This window comes from Bos mutus, chromosome 11 (assembly GCF_027580195.1).
Source record: "Bos mutus isolate GX-2022 chromosome 11, NWIPB_WYAK_1.1, whole genome shotgun sequence".
In the NCBI taxonomy this organism is placed as follows: Eukaryota; Metazoa; Chordata; class Mammalia; order Artiodactyla; family Bovidae; genus Bos; species Bos mutus.
Window position 1 is genome coordinate 27,820,765 of NC_091627.1, and position 25,229 is coordinate 27,845,993.

The window sequence follows — 25,229 nt, forward strand, 5'->3', positions numbered from 1 at the left end:
TTCTCCTCCATGTCTGTCTGCATCCAAATCTCCTTCTTATAAGGACACCAAACATACTGGATCTTAAAGGAAATCAACCCAGAATATTCACTGGAAGGACTGATGCTGAAGCTCCAATACTTTGGCCACCTGATGCAAAGAGCTGATTCATTGGAAAAAACCCCAATGCTGGGAAAGATTGAGAGCAGAAAAGGAAGGGAGTGACAGAGGATGAGATGGTTGCATGGCATTACCAACTCAATGGACGTGAGTCTGAGCAAATTCCGGGAGACAGTGAAGGATGGGGAAGTCTGGTGTGCCCCAGTCCGTGGGGTTGCAAAGAGTTGGATAAGCCTTAGCGATTGAACAACAACATACTGGATTAAGGGCCTGCCCCTCTCCAATATGACCTCATATTATTAACTAATTACATCACAACAACCCCAAATAGGGTCCATATTCTCAAGCGCCATGCATAAGACTTCAGCATGTCAGCCCATAACAGGTCCCTATTATAAAGCCCTATTAAAACAGAAAGTCCTTGCAGAATTTAACCTTGTCTTTTAGAGAGCTTTCTTTCTCTAAATTAAACTAGAACCATGAGCTGTTTCAAATAAAATGAAAACAACTGTATATCAGGCCCTTTCTCAAGATCAGTGTTGAAATGAGATGTCAGACACTTGCTCACTCCACACCTAACAGCCAGGAATGAACCTGCATGATCTAAACAGCAAGTCAATTGACAGTTGATGATCACTAATTCACTTATCCGTTCAACATCTTTGAGGTCGTTCTGTGTGCCAGGCACTGTTTAGTGCTGATGATACAGCAGTAAACAAAACATATCAAAATCCCCACCCTGATACAGCTTACCTTCCCGGGGGGCTAAGAACACAGGGAAACTAAAAAAGCAAAAAACGCATGATGGGGTAGAAAGAGAAAAATAAAGTGAGGTGAGAATCGGGATTTGCTTTTTCTTCAAGATTTTTTTTCTTTTTGATGTGGACCATTTTTAAAGTCTTTATTGAATTTGTTACAATATTGTTTCTGTTTTATGATTTGGCTTTTTAGCCCCAATGCAGGTGGAATCTTTGCTCCCTGACCAGGGGTGGGACCCGCATAACTACTGGACCGCCAGGGAAGTCCTGGGTTTTGCATTTTAAATGTGGTGGTCAGAGGAGGTGAGAAGGAAGCAAAGACCTGAAGGTCATGAGGGCCTGGCCTTGGGGTGAGGGTGCAGAGGAAACAGCAAGTACAAGTTTCCTCAAGGGAGCTTTTGTGAGAACTCCGCTTCTTCTGTGAGTGATGTGCCAGTGCGTGCTTTCAAACCCTCACATGACAAGTGTTTATTTAATTCAATAACCAGAGAACCAAGAGGATGAAAGCCTTCCATGAGGAAGATCCCAGCTTTACTTGGGAATAAAGTTACTGGGTTAAAATCAAACCTAGGTAATGTCCTTCAGGCCAGAAAACCATAACTTTGAGAGTTATCATGTCTACCAGACTGAAATCATTTACATCTTCTCTGGGGGAAAAAAGAAAAATCTTCAAGTTACGTGTAACCTGACAGGGTCTGGGTCCTAATCAAGAATAAACGGGAGGACTTCCCTGGTGGTTCAGTGGCTGAGAATCTGTCTGCCAATGCAGGGGACATGGATTCAATCCCTGGTCCAGGAAGATTCCACATGCCATGGAGCAAGCCTATGTACGCTAGGGACCGTGCTCTACAAAAAAAGAGACACTGCAAAAAGAAGCCCGCTCATGGCAACAAAGAGTAGCCCCCACTAGAGAAAGCTTGTGCACAGCAACGAAGACCCAGTGCAGCCAAAAGTAAAAGTAAATAAACAAAAAAAAATTTTAAGAGTAAATAGGAAATAAAAGACAGACGCAACCCTGGAGAATTTAGATACTCTGTGGGTGGGTTTGCTAGACTGTGCTCAGTATGATATTGAAAAGCTATGCAATCCTCCTTTTGCTTTCTTTACAAATGTTGGATACTTTTTCTTAACATAAGATACAAATTTACATATTGGCAGCTATGGCTTTCAATTTTCCAAATGGAGTTTCCTTTTAATATTAATCTGCTTTTCACCATCTTGTGTGTCTGTTTTCAATCAGGCAGGAAAATTACCAACAAGCAATTCTAGAATCATAATAATGCTATATAAAACCTAAGTATATTTTAATACTGTCTTGATACCCACCTTGATGGATACTAAAACATTTTATGAGTAATTTCAATTTTGTATCGGGACCAAAAAAAAAAAAAAAAAACCAAAATCCACATATCTGTTTCGCGTTGAAACCAGCAACAAAAAACTAATTGATATTAACAGCAGTTTTGAATTTCATATGTGTTTGGGACATAACTTTGGGCAAGTTACTGAATTTCTTAGCCTCAATTTCCTCCTGCGAAAAATGAGACGTTCGTCACCTCGCCGACGTGTGCGTGTTCGTGCTGACAGACACAGAGCTGGCATTATGCTGTAGTGCTCTTTTCACCCTGTTAAACGCATATTCACAGGTCATAATTTCTGCTTTTGCAGCTTTCCTGTAGGTTTCTTCTTTTTCATCATGTCTTTTGCAATGTGGACATGTCCTTTCATCTTCTTGTTACTTTAATAACAATTAGCTATTTTTTGTATCCTACCAATTACTTTGTTTTTCAAAAAAAGGTTGTATTTCTCATCCTTCTTTCTTTTCATAAAGGATGAAATGATGTAGTGGTTTGTTTGGTTTTTTTTTTTGAAGTCCCCTTAACATTAAATGTGAAATTCAACAAGTCTCAATCTCTCTAGGTCTTCTCTGTCTCTCCTCAAACGCCATTCTAAACTGGAATCCCTTTCCCATAATTTAATGTCATACTTTTGAGAAATATAGAAAATACGACAATGAGCATTTATCAGGAAGCTTTTAAAATTACACACTTAGCTCACGTACCAACTGTTTCATTACCTCTTCACTTGGCTCTTGGAAAGTTACACCATATGTTTGTCAGTAATTTGTTTTTTAACATAACAACTTGTTCACCAAAACACATTAAATAAATATGCCATAAGAAGTGAAAGTTCAACATCACAGCTTCAGGCAGAGACATACCTCCTGGTTACTCCACACAAGTTTCTAGTCGGAGGACATCACATGAGCCAAATTGGAATCATGCTACTTATTTGGATGCAATCAGAAGAGACAGCAGTTTTTAAGACTCTTCCATCTGTTCTGTGTGTGTCCTGTTAGGTGTTTTGAAACACTCTCAATGCTTCGCCTTTAATTTGCCCAAAAGTGTTTTTCTGTGTTATAACTTCATGAAATGCAGTTTGCCTGCCAGAATACCATAAGACCCAAAAAGCTTGAAAAAATGTAAGAACAATGCAGAAACTCCAAACATACTTAAAAACCATTGAAGTGTACACTTTGCATCTCAATAAAATGATTTTTTTTAATGACACAGGGGCAGAGGGGGCGGAAATGAGTAAAGGAAACAAAGTTTATGTAACTGTTGTAAATGTAGTTATGTAATTTCAAATTGAAACTCATATAAACTTGTCTTTACCACTCAATGGATATATTTTTCTATCTGCAAAAAGCATTTAGGTATCTGGGCTAAAATGGAATTCATAATTTTTCCAACTAAAATTAACATAATTTTTTTTCATTTCATGGCTTTTCATTTAAAAGAAGTATTTTTAAGGACAAATTAAAGTTGTTAAACAGGATGTGGGTTTAATTACTTGAAACATAGAGTTAAATGTTTAAGAGGGATTAGATTTGGCAGAGCTGGAAATACTGATTGTCAGTGTAAACGTTGGATTGATTTACACTGCATGACAGGGTTGAAATACAGTATGTCCTCTGCAACAGGCTAACGTCTGCAAAATGGCAGAAGACTAAGACTATGTATAGTGTGGTGGGTGGGGCAGGGAGAGGCCAGTGAAAGAGGAAAAAACAGGAAAAATCTGGAAATGGGCAAACAGAAAATGACTAAAAGCTGACTTGGAAATTTTGCTTGCTCATCCAGCAGGTAGGCTATGGTTTGCCAGCATAAAGGAAATTCACATGCTTCATTCAGTTCCAGATTTCAGGAAAGAAACAAACAGCTCCATGTTATTTTTTTTAATATTTATCTATTTAATTGGGTCTTAGTTGCGACATGCAGGACCTTCTTAGTTGCAGCATATGGGGTCTAGGTCCCTGACCAGGGATCAAACCTGGGGCCCCTGCATTGGGAGGACAGAGTCTAAACCTTTGGACCACCAGGGAAGTCCCATAGCTCCACGCTTTGAAGAGTTAAAAGTAATTTTCTAAGCTCAAGAGCAATATATATCCACTTATTCTCTCTTACCTTACTTTGTAAAGAACAAACTATAACAATCTACAATTTTCTGCCTTGTTTTCAAAGAGAAAAACTGGAAAACAGCATAGTTTGGGTACTTTCCTGGTTAAAAGAAAAAAAAAAAAGAGCTCAACCGATACTGAAATGTGGGAAATATAAATAATAGCAAACATAAAACAGAATATTTTTTAAAAGGCACATAACAAAGGTATTATTCACTCAATCAGAAATTTAGAATCTGAATGTGTGAGGTCTAAAGTTTTATAGAAAATAAACAAGGAAATAAATAAATGAGGAAAATTTAAAGAAAATAACTGGAAATCAGTTATTTCCAGTAACCTGAGGAAAATAAGTGCTTGGGTTCCAAATAAGCAAGTGCTGATTCTGAACTTCAGTGACTTTTTTTCTGATAAATGATGAAGAAATGTCAAATAATAAAACCCTACAAACCAAATCAAATTTTTAAGTTTTTTTTTCTTTATATTATATCTAATCCCATTCAAGAGAAAAGAAAAGAGAATATAAGCCAAGAGAAAATAAAGTTACTGAAGCATTTTTCTAATACTTGATTTTCTGGGTAGACTGGCTTTAAACTCTCCCAAGTTCTATGGACTTTGCTTTTTTTAAAATAAGTTTTAAAATATGTTTATAAAACAAGTTTTCTTAAGAGGAATTTTTCTATATTTTAATGCAATTTTATAAATTCTTTAAAAGACATTTCCAACAAATAGAAAGATAAGTCATATTGGAAAATGTGAATCATCCCAGAAAGGGACTTTTTGTTTCCATTCTAATTTCATTTCCGTTTAATAGTCATTCACCTGCAGCCCAGGTTCTTTATGTATTTGGCCAGATAGTATTTATGAACAACAAACGAGGCAATTACGTCCTCTGCTTTATGAGATCACTTAAACTAAAAAAAAAAAAAAAAACCCACAAAAAATAAAACCCTTGGAAGGCTGACAATGGCGATGGCATCTGAGAAAGTCACAGTAGTTATGACTTCGTAGTTCTGACCCTCCTCTGGGGACACTGGGCAAACATACTCTTTTCTCTTAATTAGGGCCATTTGCACCCCAGAACCATTTTTCCATAGCAATAATAAACTAGTTTGGGAGATTCACAGATGCAGGATCTGAATTTTTGAAAGCCAAAACTTCAACAATAAGACACACACACACACACAAATGTAGGTGAGACATGGCTGACTCTGGCTTGTTTTCCCTTCAAATTTTTCCCAGTTCAGGAAAGCTTCATCACAGCCTAATTGTTCCCTGGCAGCACCCAAATAGAACAGATTTTCAAAAAGCCCTCTATTTTCTAAGTGCTTTTCGTCAGTTTTTCACCTCTCTAACCACCCCCATTCCACTCAGAATTTATTATTCAGAGTTTGAACAGTGCTTGGCTTATATTGAGTATTCAGTAAATGTTGATGATGGTGAACATTACTGTCATTATCCAGAGACAGAAAACTATGCTTGATATTTAAAGCTTAACTACCTTATTGATGATTACTAGAGAAAAAAAAAATTTAAGTTGAATTCTTTCAAATGGCTCTCATGAAAGATGTTTATTGTTAAGCCCAATATTATGTCTCGCTAGCCTAGCTTTATAAAATAAGAGAGCTTTACTCTCAAAGTAAATGCCACGGGGAGAAAATGAGGAGGCAACTATTGTAGATTAAAAAACACAGAGACTTAACAACAGAACGCAGTGTTAACTTGACTGACTCCAGATCCCAGAAACAAAAATCTACACAAGACATTTTGGAAACAATTGGGGAATTCAAATATGGGCTGGGCATGGATGGTATTATAGAATTATTAGTTTTATTAGGTATTATAATGGTGTTGTGGCTATAAAGAAGGCTGTCTCTATTCTTAGTGCACGTCGAAATATTTAAGGGTAAAGTATGGTGATATCTGCAACTTATTTTCAAACAGTTCAGCACAAAAGTTATATATTTAAATACAGAGAATAAGCAAATGTGATACAATGCTAACAACTGGTGAATCTCAGTTAAAAGTTTAAAAGTGTTTATTGTACCATACTTCCAATTTTCTGATGAGGTAAAAATTTTTAAATAAAAAGTTGGGAATAAAAAACAGCAAAACAGTTTTCCTGAAGAAAATACTACACATTTCTTTAAACATTGTACTGTAATAAGATACAATTATACATTATTATTAATTATTTACATTTTATAAAAAGCATACCTACTCAACATAGTTACTCAACCTAAAGTCAATTACCTCAAGTATAGCATTTAACTTTCAGTGCTGATGCATGAATCTCTTTATCTTAAATATAAATCAAAACAGTTTAACATCAGCTTTCAATTAGAGACAAGGAGATGCCAGCCATTAGGATCATGAGTTAAAATTTTCAATAATTTCTTCTTTGCTTTTCTTCTTTGTCTAGAATAGTCTGTTTTAAGCTCAAAACAGCATCTTGAAATCCAGGATTTAAGTCTAATGCTTTCTTGAAATCTTCCAAAGCATCATCAAAGTATCCTGTATAAGAACCCACAGTGGGGTGGGGGGGGATGAAAAAAGAGGAAAAAAAGCTGAGTATTTCTATATATTATTCATAGGAAAGTTTGGATACACATACTCCTGCTTTTATATTTACAAGCTTTCAACCACTCTTACTAAAGGAATTTTTTCCTCTTGATAATGATATACGGATGTGTGTACCACAGTAACTTTGCACACCCTTATAGAACAATATACTTAAAATTAGTTATGGGCTACCTACGGGGATTTAACCGGTAAATACCTTAAATCGACACAAACTTTCAATAAAATATTCCCTATTTAATGTAATAACAGTAAAATTAAGAAATAGGAAATGAATATTATTTTTAACCCTTTAAATGAGAAACAATCCTCATAGTCCCCGTAGTCCCAAAATCTAAAATCCCTTTCCTATATATCGTCTCAAGTGGTGTTCCCTGGTGGCTCAGCTGGTAAAGAATCCACCTGCAATGCAGGAGACACCGGTTTGATCCCTGGGTTGGGAAGATCCCCTGGAGAAGGGCATGGCAACCCATTCCGGTATTCTTGCCTGGAGAATCCCATGGACAGAGGAGCCTGGCGGGCTGCAGACCATGGGGTCCCAAAGAATCGGACACAAAGAGTCGGGACACGACTGAGCAACTAAGCACAAACACAGCATGAGTGCCTTCAAAGGTTGTAACTCAGAAAAGCTGCACAGTGGATCAGGAGCATTACCCTCATTTCACAGCTGGGGACGCACAGGGACAAAGTAATGGGATGGCTCTCACTCCCGTGCCCGGCTGCAATTCCCACCCCAGTGCCCTGCTGCGGTCTCTAATACCCACTGAAAGCCTAAAATAAATTCAGGTACACTTCCTTTGTTCCTGGCTCTAAAACTAAATTTCACCTAAGTTTCACCCTGGATGATTACTCCATCCGTTTTACAACATTTGACAGATCTGAATTCACAAAATACTGTCAAAGACAAAAGGGGGAAGAAAGAACTTCTTACCCAGCCTATACAATATCAAGCCTCTGTTGTAATATGGAACTTCAAAACTGGGTTGGACTTCTATAGCAGATGTGTAGTCGTCCATGGCTTCGTAAAAATCAACCCTGAAGTACTTGATTTGCCCCCTGTTGTTAAATGCAGTAGCCAAATCCTCAGGGCTGCATTTGCTTTAAACAAAAAGTTCACATTAAAAACACAGTGTTACCCCTCGTTTCCACTTTCACTCTCTTTTGGGTATTGTCAAACTTCATAGCCTGTAACATGCAGTGTCGACACTGCAAAACCAAGCGGAAGAAACAGGGTAAGGAAATAAAGCCATGGCGTCAGTTTCTGTTTAATCCTGCTGTCTACTTTTGCAGGGTTGTTTAGCACTACAATGTCAATCTAAAAAGTGCGTTCATTTTACTGTGTGGTCAAAGCCCCTGTTCATTGTCACCGTGTTTTGCTGAATGTAATATTAAAATGATTGTTTAAAGCACATGCCAGTGGGGCAAAGAAGACAATTCAGAATTGAAATGAGCAAGGGGAGAAAGCCAGCCCAAAGTCCAAGTTCACTATGGCCATGTCATAAAATGAATCATCAGTTTTATCCTCAAGTTTTTTAAGGATCTTCAAACAGTGAGATTTGAAATCATTTTCCACCAGTAAAGAAAGAAAAGTCAGCCCTGAGTGAAAATCCAAGACACTGATCCCCAGGTGTGCTGTCTGAGGATGACCTGCCCTCCCTCCAGCCTCAGCCAACATTCTCCGGAGGCCAAACCGGCTTCCTGCTAGAAAGACATCACAGCTCAGGTCCACACTGGGACTCCAGTGTGCAGAACTGGCTCTGCATCTGAGGGTTCCGGAGGCTGCCCAAGGAGCTGTGAGCAAGCAGCCTTTCCTGTGAGGGGTTAGACATCCAGGCAGCTCTGACCAACCACCAGCTCAACAGGACACATCCCGACACAGCCCCACATACTACTTGTAAAAGGGCAACCATCTACACAGAGAACTTCAATGGGCTCTGCAGAAAGATTCTGTTTTCCTTTCTTTTTTGCAAAGGGGACTCTCAAGTTTGAACCAAACAGGGAAGATGCAGGCTAAACTCATCTGTCAGTCTTCATTTAAGCTCCACAGAGCAAAATCTAGTTCTCAGAAAATATTTGTGACTGCAGTTAGTATTACAAAAAGTTACTTCTCTAAACATCCTAATCCTTGAGATCTCAGGCACTGTAACTGCTGCTGCCAGGAGGGGTACTCACAGCCTAGGGGGTCTCCTTCAAGTTGAAGTTTCCTACCAGTAGAGAGGAACCACTGCAATTTAGAAAACGCCTGTTTCTGTGAACTAGGACTGAGAGACTGGGTACACAGACACTTCAGGACGCCACAAGCACCACTGTGAAATCCTAGAGAACAAGGGGGACACTCCAATCACTGATCTCTGTTATGACACTAGCTGAACTGCTGCCCAGTAAAGAGTTTTAAGTAAAATGCAGCCTCAGGACTCAGTAAGGTTTTAATCATTAAATTTCTAAGCTTCAAAACTTTGTGATAGATGTCTTATTATCAGAGGATCATCAGATATTTAATTTAGAATTAGACCTCATTATAACAAATTCTAAAAGCCTATTCTCCATATGAAAATTGTTTCATATTTGAAAGACATGGGCTAACAGTTAAAGCCAAATTTTTTTAACATTGAGATTTTTGTAATGATAGTGTTTATTTTAATGGAATATAACCAAGTTACCTAATCCAAATGTAGTTTTTGTTTTTTTTTTTTTTGCACTTGCTAACTTTAGCAAAGAAAAAATATTTAGAAATAAAGTTGATGGCTAAGGTTGCACTTTTGGATATTAAAAGAAAATGTTATAAACCATTCAGAGTGGCAGGCATGCAAAGATTGCGAATACTGTTTCAAAATGATTCAGTGACTCATTATTTAAAAATAAACGAACTCTAAAAGATATATTTAAAGAAGAAAGTTGAAAATGATAGAATTCTGTTTAACCAGGAGCTCCTAGAAGAATTTAAAAACTATAAGAAAATGTGAAGGTTCATGCAGGCATGCTGAGCAATCTTCTACTAAACCATTGCAGATTTTCTTTCTTATGCTGGTAAGGGGCATAAATTAAATTTGCCACACAATAAATCTGTGCTCTCAGGCTGAGATGCACCAGGGAGAAGCTGTAACAATACTAGATGGCATCAATATGCTTATTGCTGATAAATCCTTTAAAACTTACTGCTGCTGCTGCTAAGTCGCTTCAGTCATGTCTGACTCTGTGTGACCCCGTAGACGGCAGCCACCAGGCTCCCCTGTCCCTGGGATTCTCCAGGCAAGAACACTGGAGTGGGTTGCCATTTCCTTCTCCAATGCATGAAAGTAAAAAGTGAAAGTGAAGTCGCTCAGTCGTGTCCAACCCCTAGCAACCCCATGGACTGCAGCCTAAAAAAGAAGCAGACTCATAGAGAACAAACTAGTGGTTACCGGTGGACAGACAGAAGGGGGAAGGGCAAAACAAGGAGAGGGGACTACGAGGTACAAAACATTGGGTATAAAATATGCTACAAATGTATACTGTACAACACAGGAATATAGACCATATTTTATAATAGCTATAAATGAAGTATAACCTTAAAAAATTGTAAATCACTATACTGTACACCTGTATCATATTATACTGGAGAAGGAACTGGCAACCCACTCCAGTATTCTTGCCTGGAGAATCCAATGGACAGAGGACCTGGCGGCCTCCGGTCCACAGGGTTGCAAAGTGTCAGACATGACTAAAGCAACTTAGCACAGTCCAGCTAACATATTATATAGCAGCAACTACAATGAAAATTTAAAAATAAAAAAGTGTTTTAACCTACTAGATAAGTCTATTCTTCCAGCTTGAAACAAGAATAGAAAACTAAATTTTCTGTTTAATAATTTTGGGGGGAAGGTGTGGTATCATATTACTGCTTGTTCAAAACTATTAACTATTATTCTGGTGTATTATTGAAATGAGAAAGCCACTTAATTTTTCTGATTTAATTCCATGTGAGTTTAACAAACAGGAGAAGATTCTTGAGCCTCATACACAAAACACAAGCTGGCATCTGGTCAAAAAAAAAAATCAAATCCCTGAAAGGAGGAGGGTGACAGAGCAGACAACTCAAACTGTCAAGAAAAACACTGCTCATTATCCCCTTTCTGTTCTTTTTTTCTCATCCTGGACCACTAACAACAAGAACCATTAACAAGAACAACAAAGGCAAATCTTGGAGTACAACAAACGCTTCGCATTCAGGCGTAAATATAAGATGCTTTGCCAGAGCAGGTGAGGTTGAGACAGGCTGAGAGCTGGGACTTAGGACCATTTGCTGCAGTGTTTGCACCTGGACAAATGTCTTCTCCAGCATCAAAATACAAAAACTATAAGGAACTGAAAATAATTGAGTGCATTTGCAGCTGGAGCCAGTTATGGATAAGAAGATACAAACCAAATAAAATCCCAACTGCCACTTCTGAAGTGCTGGAAGCAAAGACAGGGTGCCAGGAGCAGAAACAGGGTACTTCACATGTCCCCTACATTCAAAACCTTGGTCCAAAGAGGTGGGCAAACCACCTAAGCCACCCCACCAGCCTTCAAGACCCCTGGACACAATCCCAACTTCACCCCTTGCTCCAAGCAAGCAAGGGAAACTTAGTTTTTTTGCTCTGCTCTGCTGCAGCAGAGACCTCAATAAAGCTTGCCTGAATTCCGTGTCTGGCTTAATCAATTTCTCTTGTTTAGGGAAGGCCAGGAACCCTGGTCAGGATCAAGGTTGCTAATATCACAAAAAGAAAGATATTACATGCTCTCTGACAGAAGTACACAACACCTATAACAATATTCTCACCATAATTTTGGATCTGAATTCGATCAAACCTCAAGATTTAACTACCAACTCACAAGCGATGCATAAGACAGAGGACTATATTAAATGACATGGGGTGGGGGGTAAATCCAGAAGATCCAAAATATGGGAAAGTCTCAGGACATAGGACTGGATATCCTTTGGTGAGGATATCCTTCTTACCAAATAAACTGCAAGGGGAGAAAATGAAGGGGAGCCTTAAAGGCTTAGAAACTTGACGTGCATCCTGACTTGAACCAACCGCGAAAACACCAACCAGCCAAACAACTTTTATTGATCAAACAGGAAAATTCCAAATAATGACACTGGATTAATGACGTTAAGAATAATGATACTGTGGTTGCGTCTTTTTAAATCCTTTAACGGCTAGAAATGTATTCTGAGACATCCCTGGGTGAATAACCTGATCCCCTGGGTGAAGTGACAATGCTTAAGCCCAGGGATGGTCACCTGGAGGTTCATTATACTATTTCCACATATTTAAATTTCTTTTCACACGTGAAAACCCAGAGCACCTGCTGTGATGTCGTGCGGTTTGAGTCGCGACGCTGTGCGCTCACGTGGCACCCGCGCGGCAACTCGCCCTCACCAGGTCTTGTTAAAGTGACAGGTGGGAAAAGCCCTATCCGCTCTAAGACTCCGGGTCAGCTAACATAGAGTCGGGACACCGTTCTCGGAGTCCCGGAGCAACGTGCGGAGGCCTGAGCTCCAGGCACGCTCCCTCACCGCCTTTCTGTAAAGAACAAACGTCCGGCCGCTGGACGGGTGAGTGCCAGAGGCCGAGTAAAGCGGGGCCCTTGCCGTCCACCTTCCGGAGACCCCGCTGTCCCCACTTCTCGCGATACTTACCTCCCGCGTGCTGCTCCCTCCGAAGCTGCACAGGCGCACTGGCGAATGTAAGCGGAGTACAGCGCCTCGGCCTCTGCGTATTCACCTTTCTTGAAATGAGCCTGGGCTAGTGCTAGGGCTGCGGGACTTTCCTGGCCTTGCTGCCCGTCCATGGCGGTTGGGGGCCTAGCTTTCCTTGTGGAACTGGGGGTTGATTTCTGAGCGATTAGAGACGACAACCCACAGCACTTCCGCACCTTGGAATTTAACTCGGCAAAAATCCTTGGCCAGAGCAGCCGAAGAATTTTGTGTCTTCCGAGGACCCGTCGTCTCGCGAGATCGGTGACGCTCCTGGCGGAACGCTCCGGTATTTCAGGAAAGCTTAAGCAGACGCAGCCTTGGCAAGTGCGCTTCTGCTATAGCTGCTGGTCCCGCTTGCCTGATCTCCAGAAAAGCAGTAGCTTGGTAGTCCCAAACTGGTTTCTAAGGCTGTGGTCAGGTGGTGCAAGGAGCTTGCCCTTCGTTACAGCGAATGGGGGTGGGGATGGGGATGGGGGTGGGGGGGATACATACACACACTGTACATGTATATTTCCAGAATATACAGAGAATTTCTAAACTTCAGTTTTTCCAGAGTGGGTGTACTACTTTGCATTTCCACCAGCTATGCATTGGCCTTTAAGTTACTCCGTATCATCACCAACATTTGTCAGTTTCGATCCTAGCTATTATAGTGGGTGTGTAGAGATACCTCCGTTTTCTTCTAAATTTTACTAACTAAATTGTGAGTAGAATAACCAAATAAATGAGTAGATAAAGTAGTAACTGTTTTAATATCTTTTTCTTTTAGAAAAAATCTTAAAAACGAGATTATGATGAAAATTTACGTAAGTTTCACCCCCGTTTTTTCTTCTAAATTCAATTAAAATGTAAATTAATGCCTTTTTAAAAAAAAAAGTTAAGACTATTTTTACTTTCTCATGTATACTCTTTATGTACTTTTGAAGTTTTCTACCATGAACATGTAAAACTAATACTCAAAAACTATTAAGTGCTCTTTTTTTTTTTTTTAATGAACTGAGAAAATGGTAAGAATAAACAGTAGGGGGCAACATAATATTGCTATTTTCATTTTAGAAGCACAGTAGTAATACTTTGGAGCTATAACATCAAATTAGGAACTCTTAATTTTTCATTAAAAGTCTGGTAACAATTTTCCCCCCATTTCTAAATGTGGACTCTAGATGACCTCTTAAGGAGTTATTCGCTGCAACCTCCAGTCACCAGACATTTGCCTAAGTTGTTTTCCTCTGGGTAGCAAAGGTGATAATCTGTACCTTTTATTGTACCTCCCGTCTCTTTCTCCCTTTATCCACTCTGGAGCCCAATGCCCATCATCCCAACCCCCACCAAAATACTTAAATCAAAAGAAGACAAATTATCATGTTATCATAAATTACAGATAAAACAGGATAAGTACAATTTTACCTCAGCATTTATTTTTATATTTTTCACTGAATGCCACATAAAATCTAAGATCTCAGCTTTTAGAATACAAAAAGATAATTGCAAATTATATGTTAGCAGAAACATATGTATATATATAATTAGCATTTGTGCATGATAGCAGGACAATAATGCTGTGTTACTTATTTGTATAGCTTTGTCAGTCAGGTCCTACCTTGCTACTTTGAAACTTAACGTAATGTTCAGGCCAAATTTTGTAATAAAAAGAAGCATTACTTAAAGGGAGTCAGTTCGTGTTTATTACAGAAAGAGAACATTCATCATAATGCCTCATTCTGTCTATACAAATTCCCTCCACATATTTGTTATATATGGCAATTTTGCTTCTCTTTGCCCCTTTCATCAGAAGAGAGTTATCTGGAAATTTCCTTCATGTTAAATATTTAAAACCAATTGAGTCAATTTGTACTGGGAGTCTTTTTCTAGCACCATTTTCAAGCAGGACAAAGATCTATCTGTCCCCAAAACATTATGACAGATCACTAAAACATTCACAGATATAAATCCCAAGTAGTCATAAGCTCTTAAAACAGATATGTCAGTATATATATATAAATATGAAGCATGTGGGTATATGTATGTGTGTGCTGCTGCTGCTAAGTCGCTTCAGTCGTGTCCGACTCTATGTGACCCCATAGACAGCAGCCCACCAGGCCCCGCCGTCCCTGGGATTCTCCATGCAAGAACACTGGAGTGGGTTGCCATTTCCTTCTCCAGTGCGTGAAAGTGAAAAGTGAAAGTGAAGTTGCTCAGTCGTGTCCGACTCTTAGCGACCCCATGGACTACAGCCACTAGGCTCTTCCGTCCATGGGATTTTCCAGGCAAGAGTACTGGAGTGGGGTGCCATTGCCTTCTCCAATGTATGTGTGTAAGTATATATAAAAACACATACATTTACATATGTGATAATTACGTGTACAAGGTAGGAGAGGTTGTTTTTAAAGGTTTTGGTTTCTGTGTTAAACAGACCAAGAGGTAGTGACAATAACTCAGAATCTGTCTGAAATAACTAGTTGGAAGAAAAATTTTAGGGCTTAGGTAGCAAGGAATTAGTGGTAAATGAGAAGGCTCCAAAAGAAACGTTAGGAAAAGTCTGAGGAATCAATAGCTGATTTGGAATTGAAGCAAATGGGAATGTAATCAACAAGTCACAGGAAGGACTGGAGAACGACAATCTAACTTAAGAGTTCTCAGCCGATTTCTGGGATGAAAAAGGGAAAAAAGAGAGATTCAGGCAGTAGGACCAAGGACCAAAAATCACAACTCTGAACATGCAGTTCTGAAGGAATCCTTAAACCTACATCTCTGAAAATTTCTCTCTCATTGATGAAGTATAGTTTCATTCCTGAAAATGGAAAATCTTGTGGGAAGATGTAGTTACCTTTAACAGGAGATATATCCTTTAGGGCTGATGTCTTTGTTAGGATGCTGTTTTCTTTTTTTTAACCTAGGGAAGATTTGCTTTTTTAAAAAATTTTATTCTATATTATAGTTTGTTAACAATGTTGTGTTAGTTTCAGGTGTACAGCAAAGTGATCCGGTTATACATATTACATTTATTCTTTTTTTTTTTAATTCTTTTCTCCATTTAGGGCTTCCCTTGTGGCTCAGCTGGTAAAGAATCCACCTGCAATGCAGGAGACCTGGGTTTGATCCCTGGGTTGGGAAGATCCCCTGGAGAAGGGAAAGGCTACCCACTCCAGTATTCTGGCCTGGAGAATTCCATGGACTGTATAGACCATGGGGTCACAAAGAGTTGGACCCAACTGAGTGACTTTCACTTTCACTTTTCCCCATTTAGATATTACAGAATATTAAGCAGAGTTTCCTGTGCTATACATAGGTCCTTGTTGGTTATCTGTTTTAAATATAGCAGTGTGTAGGTATCAATCTCAAACTTCCAATCTATCTCTCACCTCTCCCACCCTTCCCCCGGATAACCATAAGTTTGTTCTCTAAGTCTGTGAGTCTGTTTTATAAGTAAGTTCATTTGTATCATTTTTCTAGATTCTACATATAACAATATCATACGATATTTGTCTTTCTAGGATGTTATTTTCTGATTTGGGGGAATACTATATTTTGTCATAGAAGAAAACAAATGAGATTGATGAAACACACTATGTTAAAATTAGATAAGTTAGAAACTTATAAGATATGTTATACAAAGTAAATACAGCATATTTGTGTGACTCTACCTAATATTGGGCTTCCCAGGTGGCTCAGATGACAAAGAATCTGCCTGCAATGCGGGAGACAGGGGTTCGATCCCTGAGTTGGGAAGATCCCCTGGAGGAGGACATGGCAACCCACTCCAGTATTCTTGCCTGGAGAATCCCCACGGACAGAAGAGTTTGGCGGGTTACAGCCCATGGGGTTTCAAAGAGTCAGACACGACTGAGTGACTAAGCACAGCACAGCATACTTGGTATTGATGAGGCGCTAAGATCCAAAAGGTAACCAAGGCACTAAGTATTCATGGCTCACTGGGTATGCATGAGGCTTAGAACATGCTCAGTATGTGTGAGGTCTCGATTCAGTTACCCACCGATGACACTTGTCCTCTACCCAGGAAACACAACTGAATCCATGACTGCTCAGCAGTCCCAGTGGCACCTACAGCTGGGACCAGGGAAACCTGCCTCCTCCTCAGAGCAAGTGTGCCTCACTGGCCTCAGGCACATTCTACTTGACAGAGTTCCCCAATCTCAACTGCGGTCCTCTTCCTGGCCACACCACTGGGGGAAGCTGGTGAGGAAGAGATAGAGTGAGGACATAGAACAGTACATAATTCAGGAGTCGGGAACTGGAATCCGTGTACCTGACTGGCATCCTTCACTAACAGTGTTAATCTCTCCCATCACTTTCTCCTTGTTCCTCACTGTGTATGTTAAGTTGATTCAGTAAACCATGTGACTTAAGCATCATTTTTTGGTGTGTAATCCTTTGTGTTCCGTGAATGGCTTGCCTGGTACTGTATTTGGAGGCTACCATTATATCAAGGTAACTTCCCACAAGGCACATGAACACAGAGACTTAGAAGACCTGGTCTTCTCGTTTTAACTAGGCACAGCAACCCACTATCTACATGAACTCATTTAAGCTCCAAACCTCTTCTCATAGCTCACTATTCTCTATCTGCTGCATGCCTAACTTGTCTCTAAAGGACCAAAAACATAACACATTTGGATTAACTAACTTCAGTACTGAAGCTGCTATAACAATGTTGTATATTTCTCTTTATTGCCTCTACTAAATGTCAAAGTTCAGCAAATAATCTTGATAAAATAGTGCTAAAGTCTGGTTTGCAGCCACAGAATAAAAAGATGTAAGTTCATGGGAAATAGAGAACATTATTAGCTATCTTTAACAGGTAAGAAATTATGCATGACTGATAACAGTTTTTCTTTTTAAAATTAATGACAGTAAATCAAAACAGGTACTTATTGAGAATCACTTCCCAAACCCAAGACTTGTTTAGATAAAAGGTCCAGCTTAGTGACAATGTTTCAGCTAAAACTATAACTACAAACTGGATGTTTTCTATAAATTTACATCATTATAAATAGAGACAAGTGTTCTGCACAATATTATGAAGAGTACATGCCAATTGCCATCTCTTAGATGAAACTAAGAAAGTGGGTAAAAAGGAAAAGATATAAAAAATAAGCTATTAGGGTTTCCCTGCTGGTCCAGTGGTTAAGACTTTGTCCTGAAATGCAGGGGACACCAGTTCAATCCCTGGTCCAGGAAGATCCCGCATGCTGTGGAGCAACTAAGCCTGTGTACTGAGCCTGCATTCTGGAGGCCATGAGCCACAACTACTGAGCCCACATGCAGCAACTACTGAAGCCTACAAGCCCCAGTGCCTGCGCTCTGCCAACGAAAGAAGCCGCTGCTGTGAGAAGCCTGAATACCACAGCTAGAGAGTAGCCCCCACTTTCCGCAACTAGAGAAAGCTTGGATGCAGCAACGATGACCCAGTGCAGCTATGAAAATAAAAAATAAATTTTTAAAAAGCTATTAGAAACAATTCAAATTGTAAAAACAAAAGCAAAAAGTCTTTAAATGCCTCTTTATCACTTCTGAAAGTAAAACAGAGAACACTTTCAATGCTTATTTATTTAAACATGACTAGAAATAGAGCTCATTTCAGTGTTACAATTGTTTAATCTCCCTCTGGGCTTGCCAGGTGGTGCTGGTGATAAGGAATCCACCTGCCAGTGCAGGAGACATGGGTTCGATCCCTGGGTTGGGAAGATCCCTTGGAAGAGGGCATGGCAACCCACTTCCAGTATTCTTGCCTAGAGAATCCCATGGACAGAGGAGCCTGGCGGGCTACAGTCCATGGGGTCACAAAGAGTCAGGCACAACTGAGTGACTGAGCACACACACACACCATCTCCTACTACAGGTCATGTCAATTCCCTAAATTCAACTCTGCTCCATTCTCACGCTTCCCCATCCCTCTCCATCAAAAATGTTTAATGAATTAGTAACCTTGACACTGTGAGAAAATTTTTTTTATTTGGAATATTTCCATAGTATAATAACCAGCCACAAAAATAGATAGGCAGATAATATAGTCAATTTCTAAATATATGAAAATCAGCATCATTATTTCAGTTATATTTTTACACAAAATTATATATATACATAACATGTCTATGTGTATATATTATTGGGTTTTGTTTTTTTTCTTCCGTTCCTGATCTCTGTCTTGAACAGAGGTCAGCTTCAGTCCTTCCAACTTCCAGAGCATAGCCTTATAAGACTACTGCTCTTCCAGACCCATGTCTCACTGCCTATACCATTAGTGATCCGAGAGTAGACATCTGTGGTGCACCCTGCCCTTCCTCTTGGACCCTGGGACTGTTGCAGGGATGGGCACTGATCCCAGCCTGGCCATTGAGCAATTTTTTTCCCCTTCATTTCAAACTTGAATTAAGAGTGGGAGTCCCTTCCTATGGTGGAGATAGTAAGATGCTGTATTTCCTGATACATGAAGAAAGCCAGTCTGGTGTTTTCACATCTCACAGCTTAATTTTTATCTTACCGTTTATGAAAATCCAAAAGAATGGCCTAACAGAGTTGCCCCACCACATGCAGATGACCTTCTCTTTACTCATTCTGTCTCAATCATGGATTTCTCAACAGCTGACCCAAAGTTCAGAAGACAGTGAGGCGTAACCAGTTTCTGTCATATATATATATATACATATTTGTATAAAAATACAACTCTGAAATGATGCTGCTTTTTTTACATAAACTATATGGAATCAACCTTATTATATAAACTCTCCCGGTATATGCAGTTTGTCAGTTCTTCATCCCACTGCACTATGGCATAAGGGACAGAAGTTGTAGTTATTTATTTCCTGAGCCAGGACACAATGCTTACACACACTGCACATCCAGAATTGATATTCAGTAATTGGGCTTCCTGTGGCCACACACGTCGGCAGTTTCCCTTCACCTCTGTAAAAATAAGAGGAGAAAGAATTACACTTTAAAATGTCTAATCACTTAAGACCTTATTTATTATACTAAAAAAACCCTGAACAATGTAAAACATTTCAAGGCAAATTTCAAATAAAAACTTTTCTTGCAATGAGAAATCATTAATATACTATTAAGACTAAAGAAAATAGGCTTTGAGTACAATGTTAAGGTGGCTTGTTGTTTAGTCGCTCAGTGGTGTCAGAATCTTTGTGACCCCATGATCTGTAGTCCACCAGGTTCCTCTGTTTGTGGGATTTTCCAAGCAAGAATACTGGAACGGGCTGCCATTTCTTTTCTCCAGGGTATCTTCCCAACCCAGGAATTGAACCATTTCCTGCACTGCAGGTGGATTCTTTACTGCTGAGCCACCAGGGATTTAAGGTATGACACTTTAAAATTTAGTGATTTCATCATTATACTACACTATTTAGATATTTAGATATAAAAATCTATATAAAAATGACATCTACTAATTACAATTGGCCCTACCCTTCAAGAAGGCCGTCCAATTCGGATTTTCTGTTATCTTTCGGAGTATGTTTGGTGAAGATTTCTAGAGCAAGATCTTCATATTGCTGCTTCTGTTCCGAACTGAGGGTCTCTAAAGATTCGAGTTTAATAAAAGCTTTTGAACAAGTACCAAAAGCTCTACTGGCACACGCACAGAGTGCTAACAGAGAGTAGATCTCAACTGCAGGGATGATGTCTTCATAGTCTCTCAGGTGAAGAGCTAGGAAAGAGAAGGCAATTTGGATTGTGTAAAGCAATCACACCATCGTGAACATGCATGGGGAAGAATGTTAGGCTGGCTCAGTTTAACCCACATGAATGTTAGCAAAGTTAACGAAAACAATGGTAGGTGATCAGAGAACTAGTAGGGGAAGTAGACCACATGACCACCACGTTCTGTAACACGAGCCAACAGCTCAGGGCCTATAAAAATTACCACCACCAAATGACGCACATGGCTGCACCACTTAGAAATATACGAAAAATTATTGGTGTCAAAATACACTGCAGATATAAATATAAATATATATATTATAATTGTATAATTTTATATGTTTTATATTTATAAAACATATAAAACATTTATATGTTCCATATACATATGTTAGAAATTTCTGTGGATTCTCAAAACAATATCATGTTTCTTTTTGTTTAAAAAAAAAAGTGAAGTATGAAATCATATGTTTTCTCTTTGTGTTTCTTTGAACAAATTATCGCTTCTCAGTCTGTCTTATTGAAAAAATAGAACTTTGAGAAAAAAGGAAGTGAAACTGAGTCTCTAAGTTATCAGCTCAGATAATTTATTTTGATTACCATATCCTATCTTCACAGGCTACAGGGCATGGCCAAAAAAGAAAAAAGTGTTATTGAAGTTAATATAAGAGTAACTTGAAGGAGTTTGCCCTTCATCTTCAATTTATGACTTCTTAGACATGTTGCATATATGAGTTAATACACCCACCTGTCTTCAGTGCAGTGTCAACATAGCCCTCGTAGAGCTGTCTTTGTGCTAGTATGAAAAAGTGGTAAGCCTCAGCCCCTCTCCAAGCATTATCAGTGAAACGACTACTTGTCGACAGAACTTCTTCTTCCAGCAAACCAGCCAAAGCAGAAGTGGCCTACAAATAAAGCAGACCCGCATCTGCTGTCAGCACAAATCTAACAACAGTCCTTCCAATAGAGATGATTTCTGAAACTGTTATACGTTAAAATATCTAGGGAAGGGGACTTCCCTAGTGTTTCAGGGGAAAAGAGTCCGTGCCCCCAATGCAGGGGGCCCAGGTTTGATTCCAAATGGCAACCCACTCCAGTGTTCTTGCCTGGAGAATCCCATGGACGGAGAAGCCTGGTAGGCTGAAGTCCATGGGGTCGCACAGAGTCGGACACGACTGAAGCGACTTAGCAGCAGCAGAGGAACTAAGATCTCACATACCACAACTAAGTCCACGAATCCTAACTACTGAACCTGTGCACTACACCACAATGAAGACCCAGCACAGCCAAAATAAATAATAATAAATGAATAAATTAGCATATTTCATCATTACAGAACTGTCACCACAGACTTCTCTATTATAATTCATACTTTGTTAAACTGACATGATCAAATTTGTTCTTCAGTTTTACTGAGGTGTAATCAACAAATCAAATTGTAAGATATTTTAAGTGTAGATTGTGGTGATTTTATATACGGATATATTGTGAAAGGATTCTCTTCCCCAAGAAATGATCAAATTTTTAAACAGAATTGATTAAATTTTATGTTAATACAACACTCATTCACAATTTAAAAAATACACATATTTCTAGGGAAGCTTTTAAAACTCCCTGATTAGAAAGGATTTACCAAGAAAGGAATTAAGCAAAGATTACAGATTAATAAAAAAAAAATCATGTTCAATATTTCCAAGTTGAGATGTCTAAATGTGAGTACTAATTCTAAATCATTTATTCTTTTTCCTCATATCATTTAAGAAAATAAATGCAAAGAAATACATTAAATGGTCTATCCATAAAGATAAGTTTGATCATTTTGGGGTTTTTTTCCCTTAAATGCTTCACATGACTTAACATTACTTAATATTGCACCTTACCTCTGAGCTCTTTCCTTTAACTTTGCCTCGTTGGGCATTCTTAATTTGCTCGTGGTACTGCTCTATAAGTAAAGCTGACAGTACATAGAGCTTCTTCACACGTAAAGGTTTAGTTCTTTTCTTTGCCTCTTCATCTGCAATCTTTAAATATTTAAAGAGTTGGGGGAAGATATTTCTTAATCTATGTTTGTACAAATGTTCTCATTTCTGAAATCTGATTCTCTAAAAAGAGGAGGAAAGTCAGTAGGGTGGAATATAAGTACTATCCGTTTATGACAAATATTTTAAAACACATTTTCTTTTCCTTAGTACTGATAAGTAATTAGTTATTTCCTTAGTATTTAGCCATTGGAATTAGACTGCAAAACAATTTTAGAAAATAACAGATGCTGATAAATAATTAAGTCAGAGTGAAGAAAGCTTTCATTGAAAGGGTAGTATTTTATATAACAGATTTTTTTTAAATAATTTTCAAGTACCTAGAGATAAGATGGCTTTACCATGGTATATCTCCAGGAATTTAAATCTGTTTAAATGATTCAGAAGGAAATTTTTCCTTTGTCATTAAATCAAATGGTAAAAGAATAGAACAGAATGTAAAATTTGCTTACGTTAATTCCAAACTAGTCATGTTCCCTCCAAATGCCTACTATGAAAAGTGTAACATCTTTAAAACTTGCACATTTAAAAGGACTTGATGCTTGGGGCTGGTGCACTGGGACGACCCAGAGGGATGGTATGGGGAGGGAGGAGGGAGGAGGGTTCAGGATGGGGAACACATGTATACGTGTGGCGGATTCATTTCGATATTTGGGAAAACTAATACAATATTTTAAAGTTTAAAAATAAAATTAAATTAAAAAAATAAATAAATAAAAGGACTTGAAAATTTATTATCAAAGGGATTTAATTTCCAGTTACGGAAACTTGTACTTTATAGTAGCCGAAAATTCTCTAATTGTTAACTTCAGTATTAAGTAAATATACAGTTGTTTAGGAATCAGTAAGGTGCTAAAATTAATAAACAGCCTTTTTAGTAAAAGGTAATACTACTAAGATAACACATAGTTATACTATGATAGTACTAAAATGAGAGGGATCTTGCTATAACAAATATTTGTTTCCAAAGAATGGAAAATATATTCTTTAGTATATAAGAAAACATTGGTAACTAAAACAAATCAAATACTCACCAAGATTATTACATTACCTTAAACATCAGCTTGGCAGCATCATAAAAGTAATTGGCTTTCCGATAGAGTTCTATGGCATCAAGAATTTTATTCTTTTCCAATAAATGAGATGCATACCTTGCTAACAGGGAACCAATTTCTTTCATATTATGACTTTTAGCCAATTCAACAGCTTTGTTCCACTTGGGGAAAATATATACAACATACAATTACCCAAGCATTTACCGTCCGATACGTCTAAAAATACATACAATAAAGCTTTAAATTTATAATAATAAACACTATATCAAAATTTAAAACTGGTATATAAATTTTTTAAATCAGAGGAATTATAAATTTTAGAAGTTAAACATGCAAAATAATCAAATGATCTAAGATTGATGTGCTTAAGGAGCACATCTGAAAAAGAAAGAATCAAAGTTTATAGTCATATTAATCTTATAATTCTAATTTTGCACAAACTAGGAGCAAGAAAAAGATACATTTGTTTATAGTAAAAAAATATGGAATTTCAGTTAAGAAAATATCCTATCAGATTTAACATTTATTTTTATAAAGCAAATGGAGCTTTATAAAATACTTTAAGAAAATGCTTAAAAGAATACATTGATAGTGAACAATTTCAACAATTCTGCATTTTCATTTCAGTTAAATTCCAGCTCTTAAAAATATCAAATATATGTTTTCTATAAGGAAAAGAAAATAGATTTGCCAAAATAAATATTGATAAAGTAACTCAATTCCTTCCTCTTGCAATGACCATTAACTGGTCCTTCTTTGGAAACAAAACACAACCCTAATAAAATGCAGAAAATTGTGAAATGACTTCCAGACAAAACTTGCCAGACTAAAAGCACAGGGTTTTTCTGGTTCCCATACTGAGTTAGTTATGAGGTGGTCACCCTTAATGGTAGCACTTCAAGAGGTAAATGCAAATTCTGACATTTTCTCAGTCCTCAACCAAATAAACAAATATCTGGCTCCTTTCACAAAATCTGTCTCAAGCTTTCCAACCCTTGTCCTGGCAACAGTCTTTACAACATCACTCTGGTGACTTTCAGCTCCTTACTTGGTTGAGATGCACACAGGTATCCACTGCTGCCTTAGGCTGATTACATTTCAAAAATGCAGTCACTGCTTGTTCACACATTCCAACTCTCACAAACATCTGTGCTATTTCCTGTGGACAAAACATTACCATCAGATTTCACAGACCAAGGAAATCACTTACATTTCAACTTATAAAACTCCATAAGAATATTACAATTACTGGTAGCAACAATAATTTTTCTTTTAAATGGACATAGGGGCAGAGGCTACAAACCAAAAAGGATACTAAGGCATCTGCTCAGAAAGATCCCCTGGAGAAGGAAATGACAACCCACTCCAGTATTCTTGCCTGGGAAATCCCATGGACAGAGGAGCCTGGAGGGCTACAGTCCATGGGGTCGCAAAGAGTACAACACAACTTAGTGACTATACAGCAAACAGCATAGTAATATTTCTTTTAACTGGACATAGAGGCAGAGGGTACAAACTAGAAAGGATGCTAAGGCATCACCTTTTATAATATCTGTGCTTCACTGGCTCACAGCACAGATCTGATTTTCAACCAGGTTCTAAAGATACCGAACTCTTGTCTTCTTTCACTTCAGTAGCTACTTTACAGAAATGCCAAGCCCCAAAGCAAGCCCCAAGCTAGTGGGTAAAAAATACCTTTAAAGGATTGATGTGATACTCAGTGTTAGTCATTAACTAGAGGCTTACGGGAAATCTCACACTCACAGGGCTCTCAAATACCTCTATTAAGCAACGTTCCAAACAAGTTGGCTACTCATCTGTTCAGGAAACTAGGCCAAAAATGGA

At 38.4% G+C, this 25,229-nt stretch overlaps 2 protein-coding genes and 1 long non-coding RNA gene across 5 annotated transcripts in view; 1 reads left to right on the top strand and 2 right to left on the bottom strand.

The window, feature by feature from the left end:
- Positions 1 to 3,717: 3,717 nt before the first annotated feature.
- TTC32 (tetratricopeptide repeat domain 32) lies at positions 3,718 to 12,711 on the bottom strand. 2 transcript variants are annotated; one of them, XM_005895645.3, is made up of 3 exons: positions 12,560 to 12,711; positions 7,823 to 7,989; positions 4,682 to 6,825 (listed from the first exon to the last, which is right to left on the bottom strand). In XM_005895645.3, exons 1-3 carry the CDS (start codon positions 12,709 to 12,711, stop codon positions 6,698 to 6,700), a joined length of 447 nt encoding a protein of 148 aa, XP_005895707.1. In that variant the 3' UTR covers positions 4,682 to 6,697. The 2 variants fall into 2 exon arrangements, 1 of the variants encoding a protein (XP_005895707.1); XR_011466006.1 differs by lacking the exon at positions 7,823 to 7,989 and having other exon boundaries at positions 3,718 to 6,825; positions 12,560 to 12,698.
- A 187-nt stretch (positions 12,712 to 12,898) lies between these two features.
- LOC106700838 (uncharacterized) lies at positions 12,899 to 18,145 on the top strand. 2 transcript variants are annotated; one of them, XR_011466008.1, is made up of 5 exons: positions 12,899 to 13,003; positions 13,389 to 13,425; positions 16,283 to 16,521; positions 16,638 to 16,816; positions 17,789 to 18,145. It is a non-coding gene; the product is annotated as an uncharacterized lncRNA (long non-coding RNA). The 2 variants fall into 2 exon arrangements; XR_011466007.1 differs by lacking the exon at positions 17,789 to 18,145 and having other exon boundaries at positions 16,638 to 17,769.
- Positions 18,146 to 18,615: 470 nt separating this feature from the next.
- Positions 18,616 to 25,229, bottom strand: part of WDR35 (WD repeat domain 35) — a 52,119-nt gene continuing 45,505 nt past the window's right edge. The window contains exons 22-27 of the mRNA XM_005895646.3: positions 24,433 to 24,543; positions 23,381 to 23,545; positions 22,171 to 22,311; positions 21,039 to 21,195; positions 20,057 to 20,297; positions 18,616 to 19,543 (exon numbers count right to left, since the gene is read on the bottom strand). Of these exons, the coding sequence (XP_005895708.1) occupies positions 19,393 to 19,543; positions 20,057 to 20,297; positions 21,039 to 21,195; positions 22,171 to 22,311; positions 23,381 to 23,545; positions 24,433 to 24,543 (966 nt within the window). The 3' untranslated portion in view covers positions 18,616 to 19,392. The remainder of the gene's footprint in view (positions 19,544 to 20,056; positions 20,298 to 21,038; positions 21,196 to 22,170; positions 22,312 to 23,380; positions 23,546 to 24,432; positions 24,544 to 25,229) is intronic.

What these genes read in the sequence shown, in the direction of transcription:
- TTC32 (XM_005895645.3), bottom strand. Translation starts at nt 12,711, where the DNA reads ATGGACGGGCAGCAAGGCCAGGAAAGTCCCGCAGCCCTAGCACTAGCC. An exon ending in GAGGGAGCAGCACGCGGGAG is followed by an intron (nt 7,990 to 12,559) that starts GTAAGTATCGCG and finishes TTTTGTTTAAAG; the next exon opens with CAAATGCAGCCCTGAGGATT. An exon ending in CTTGATATTGTATAGGCTGG is followed by an intron (nt 6,826 to 7,822) that starts GTAAGAAGTTCT and finishes GTTCTTATACAG; the next exon opens with GATACTTTGATGATGCTTTG.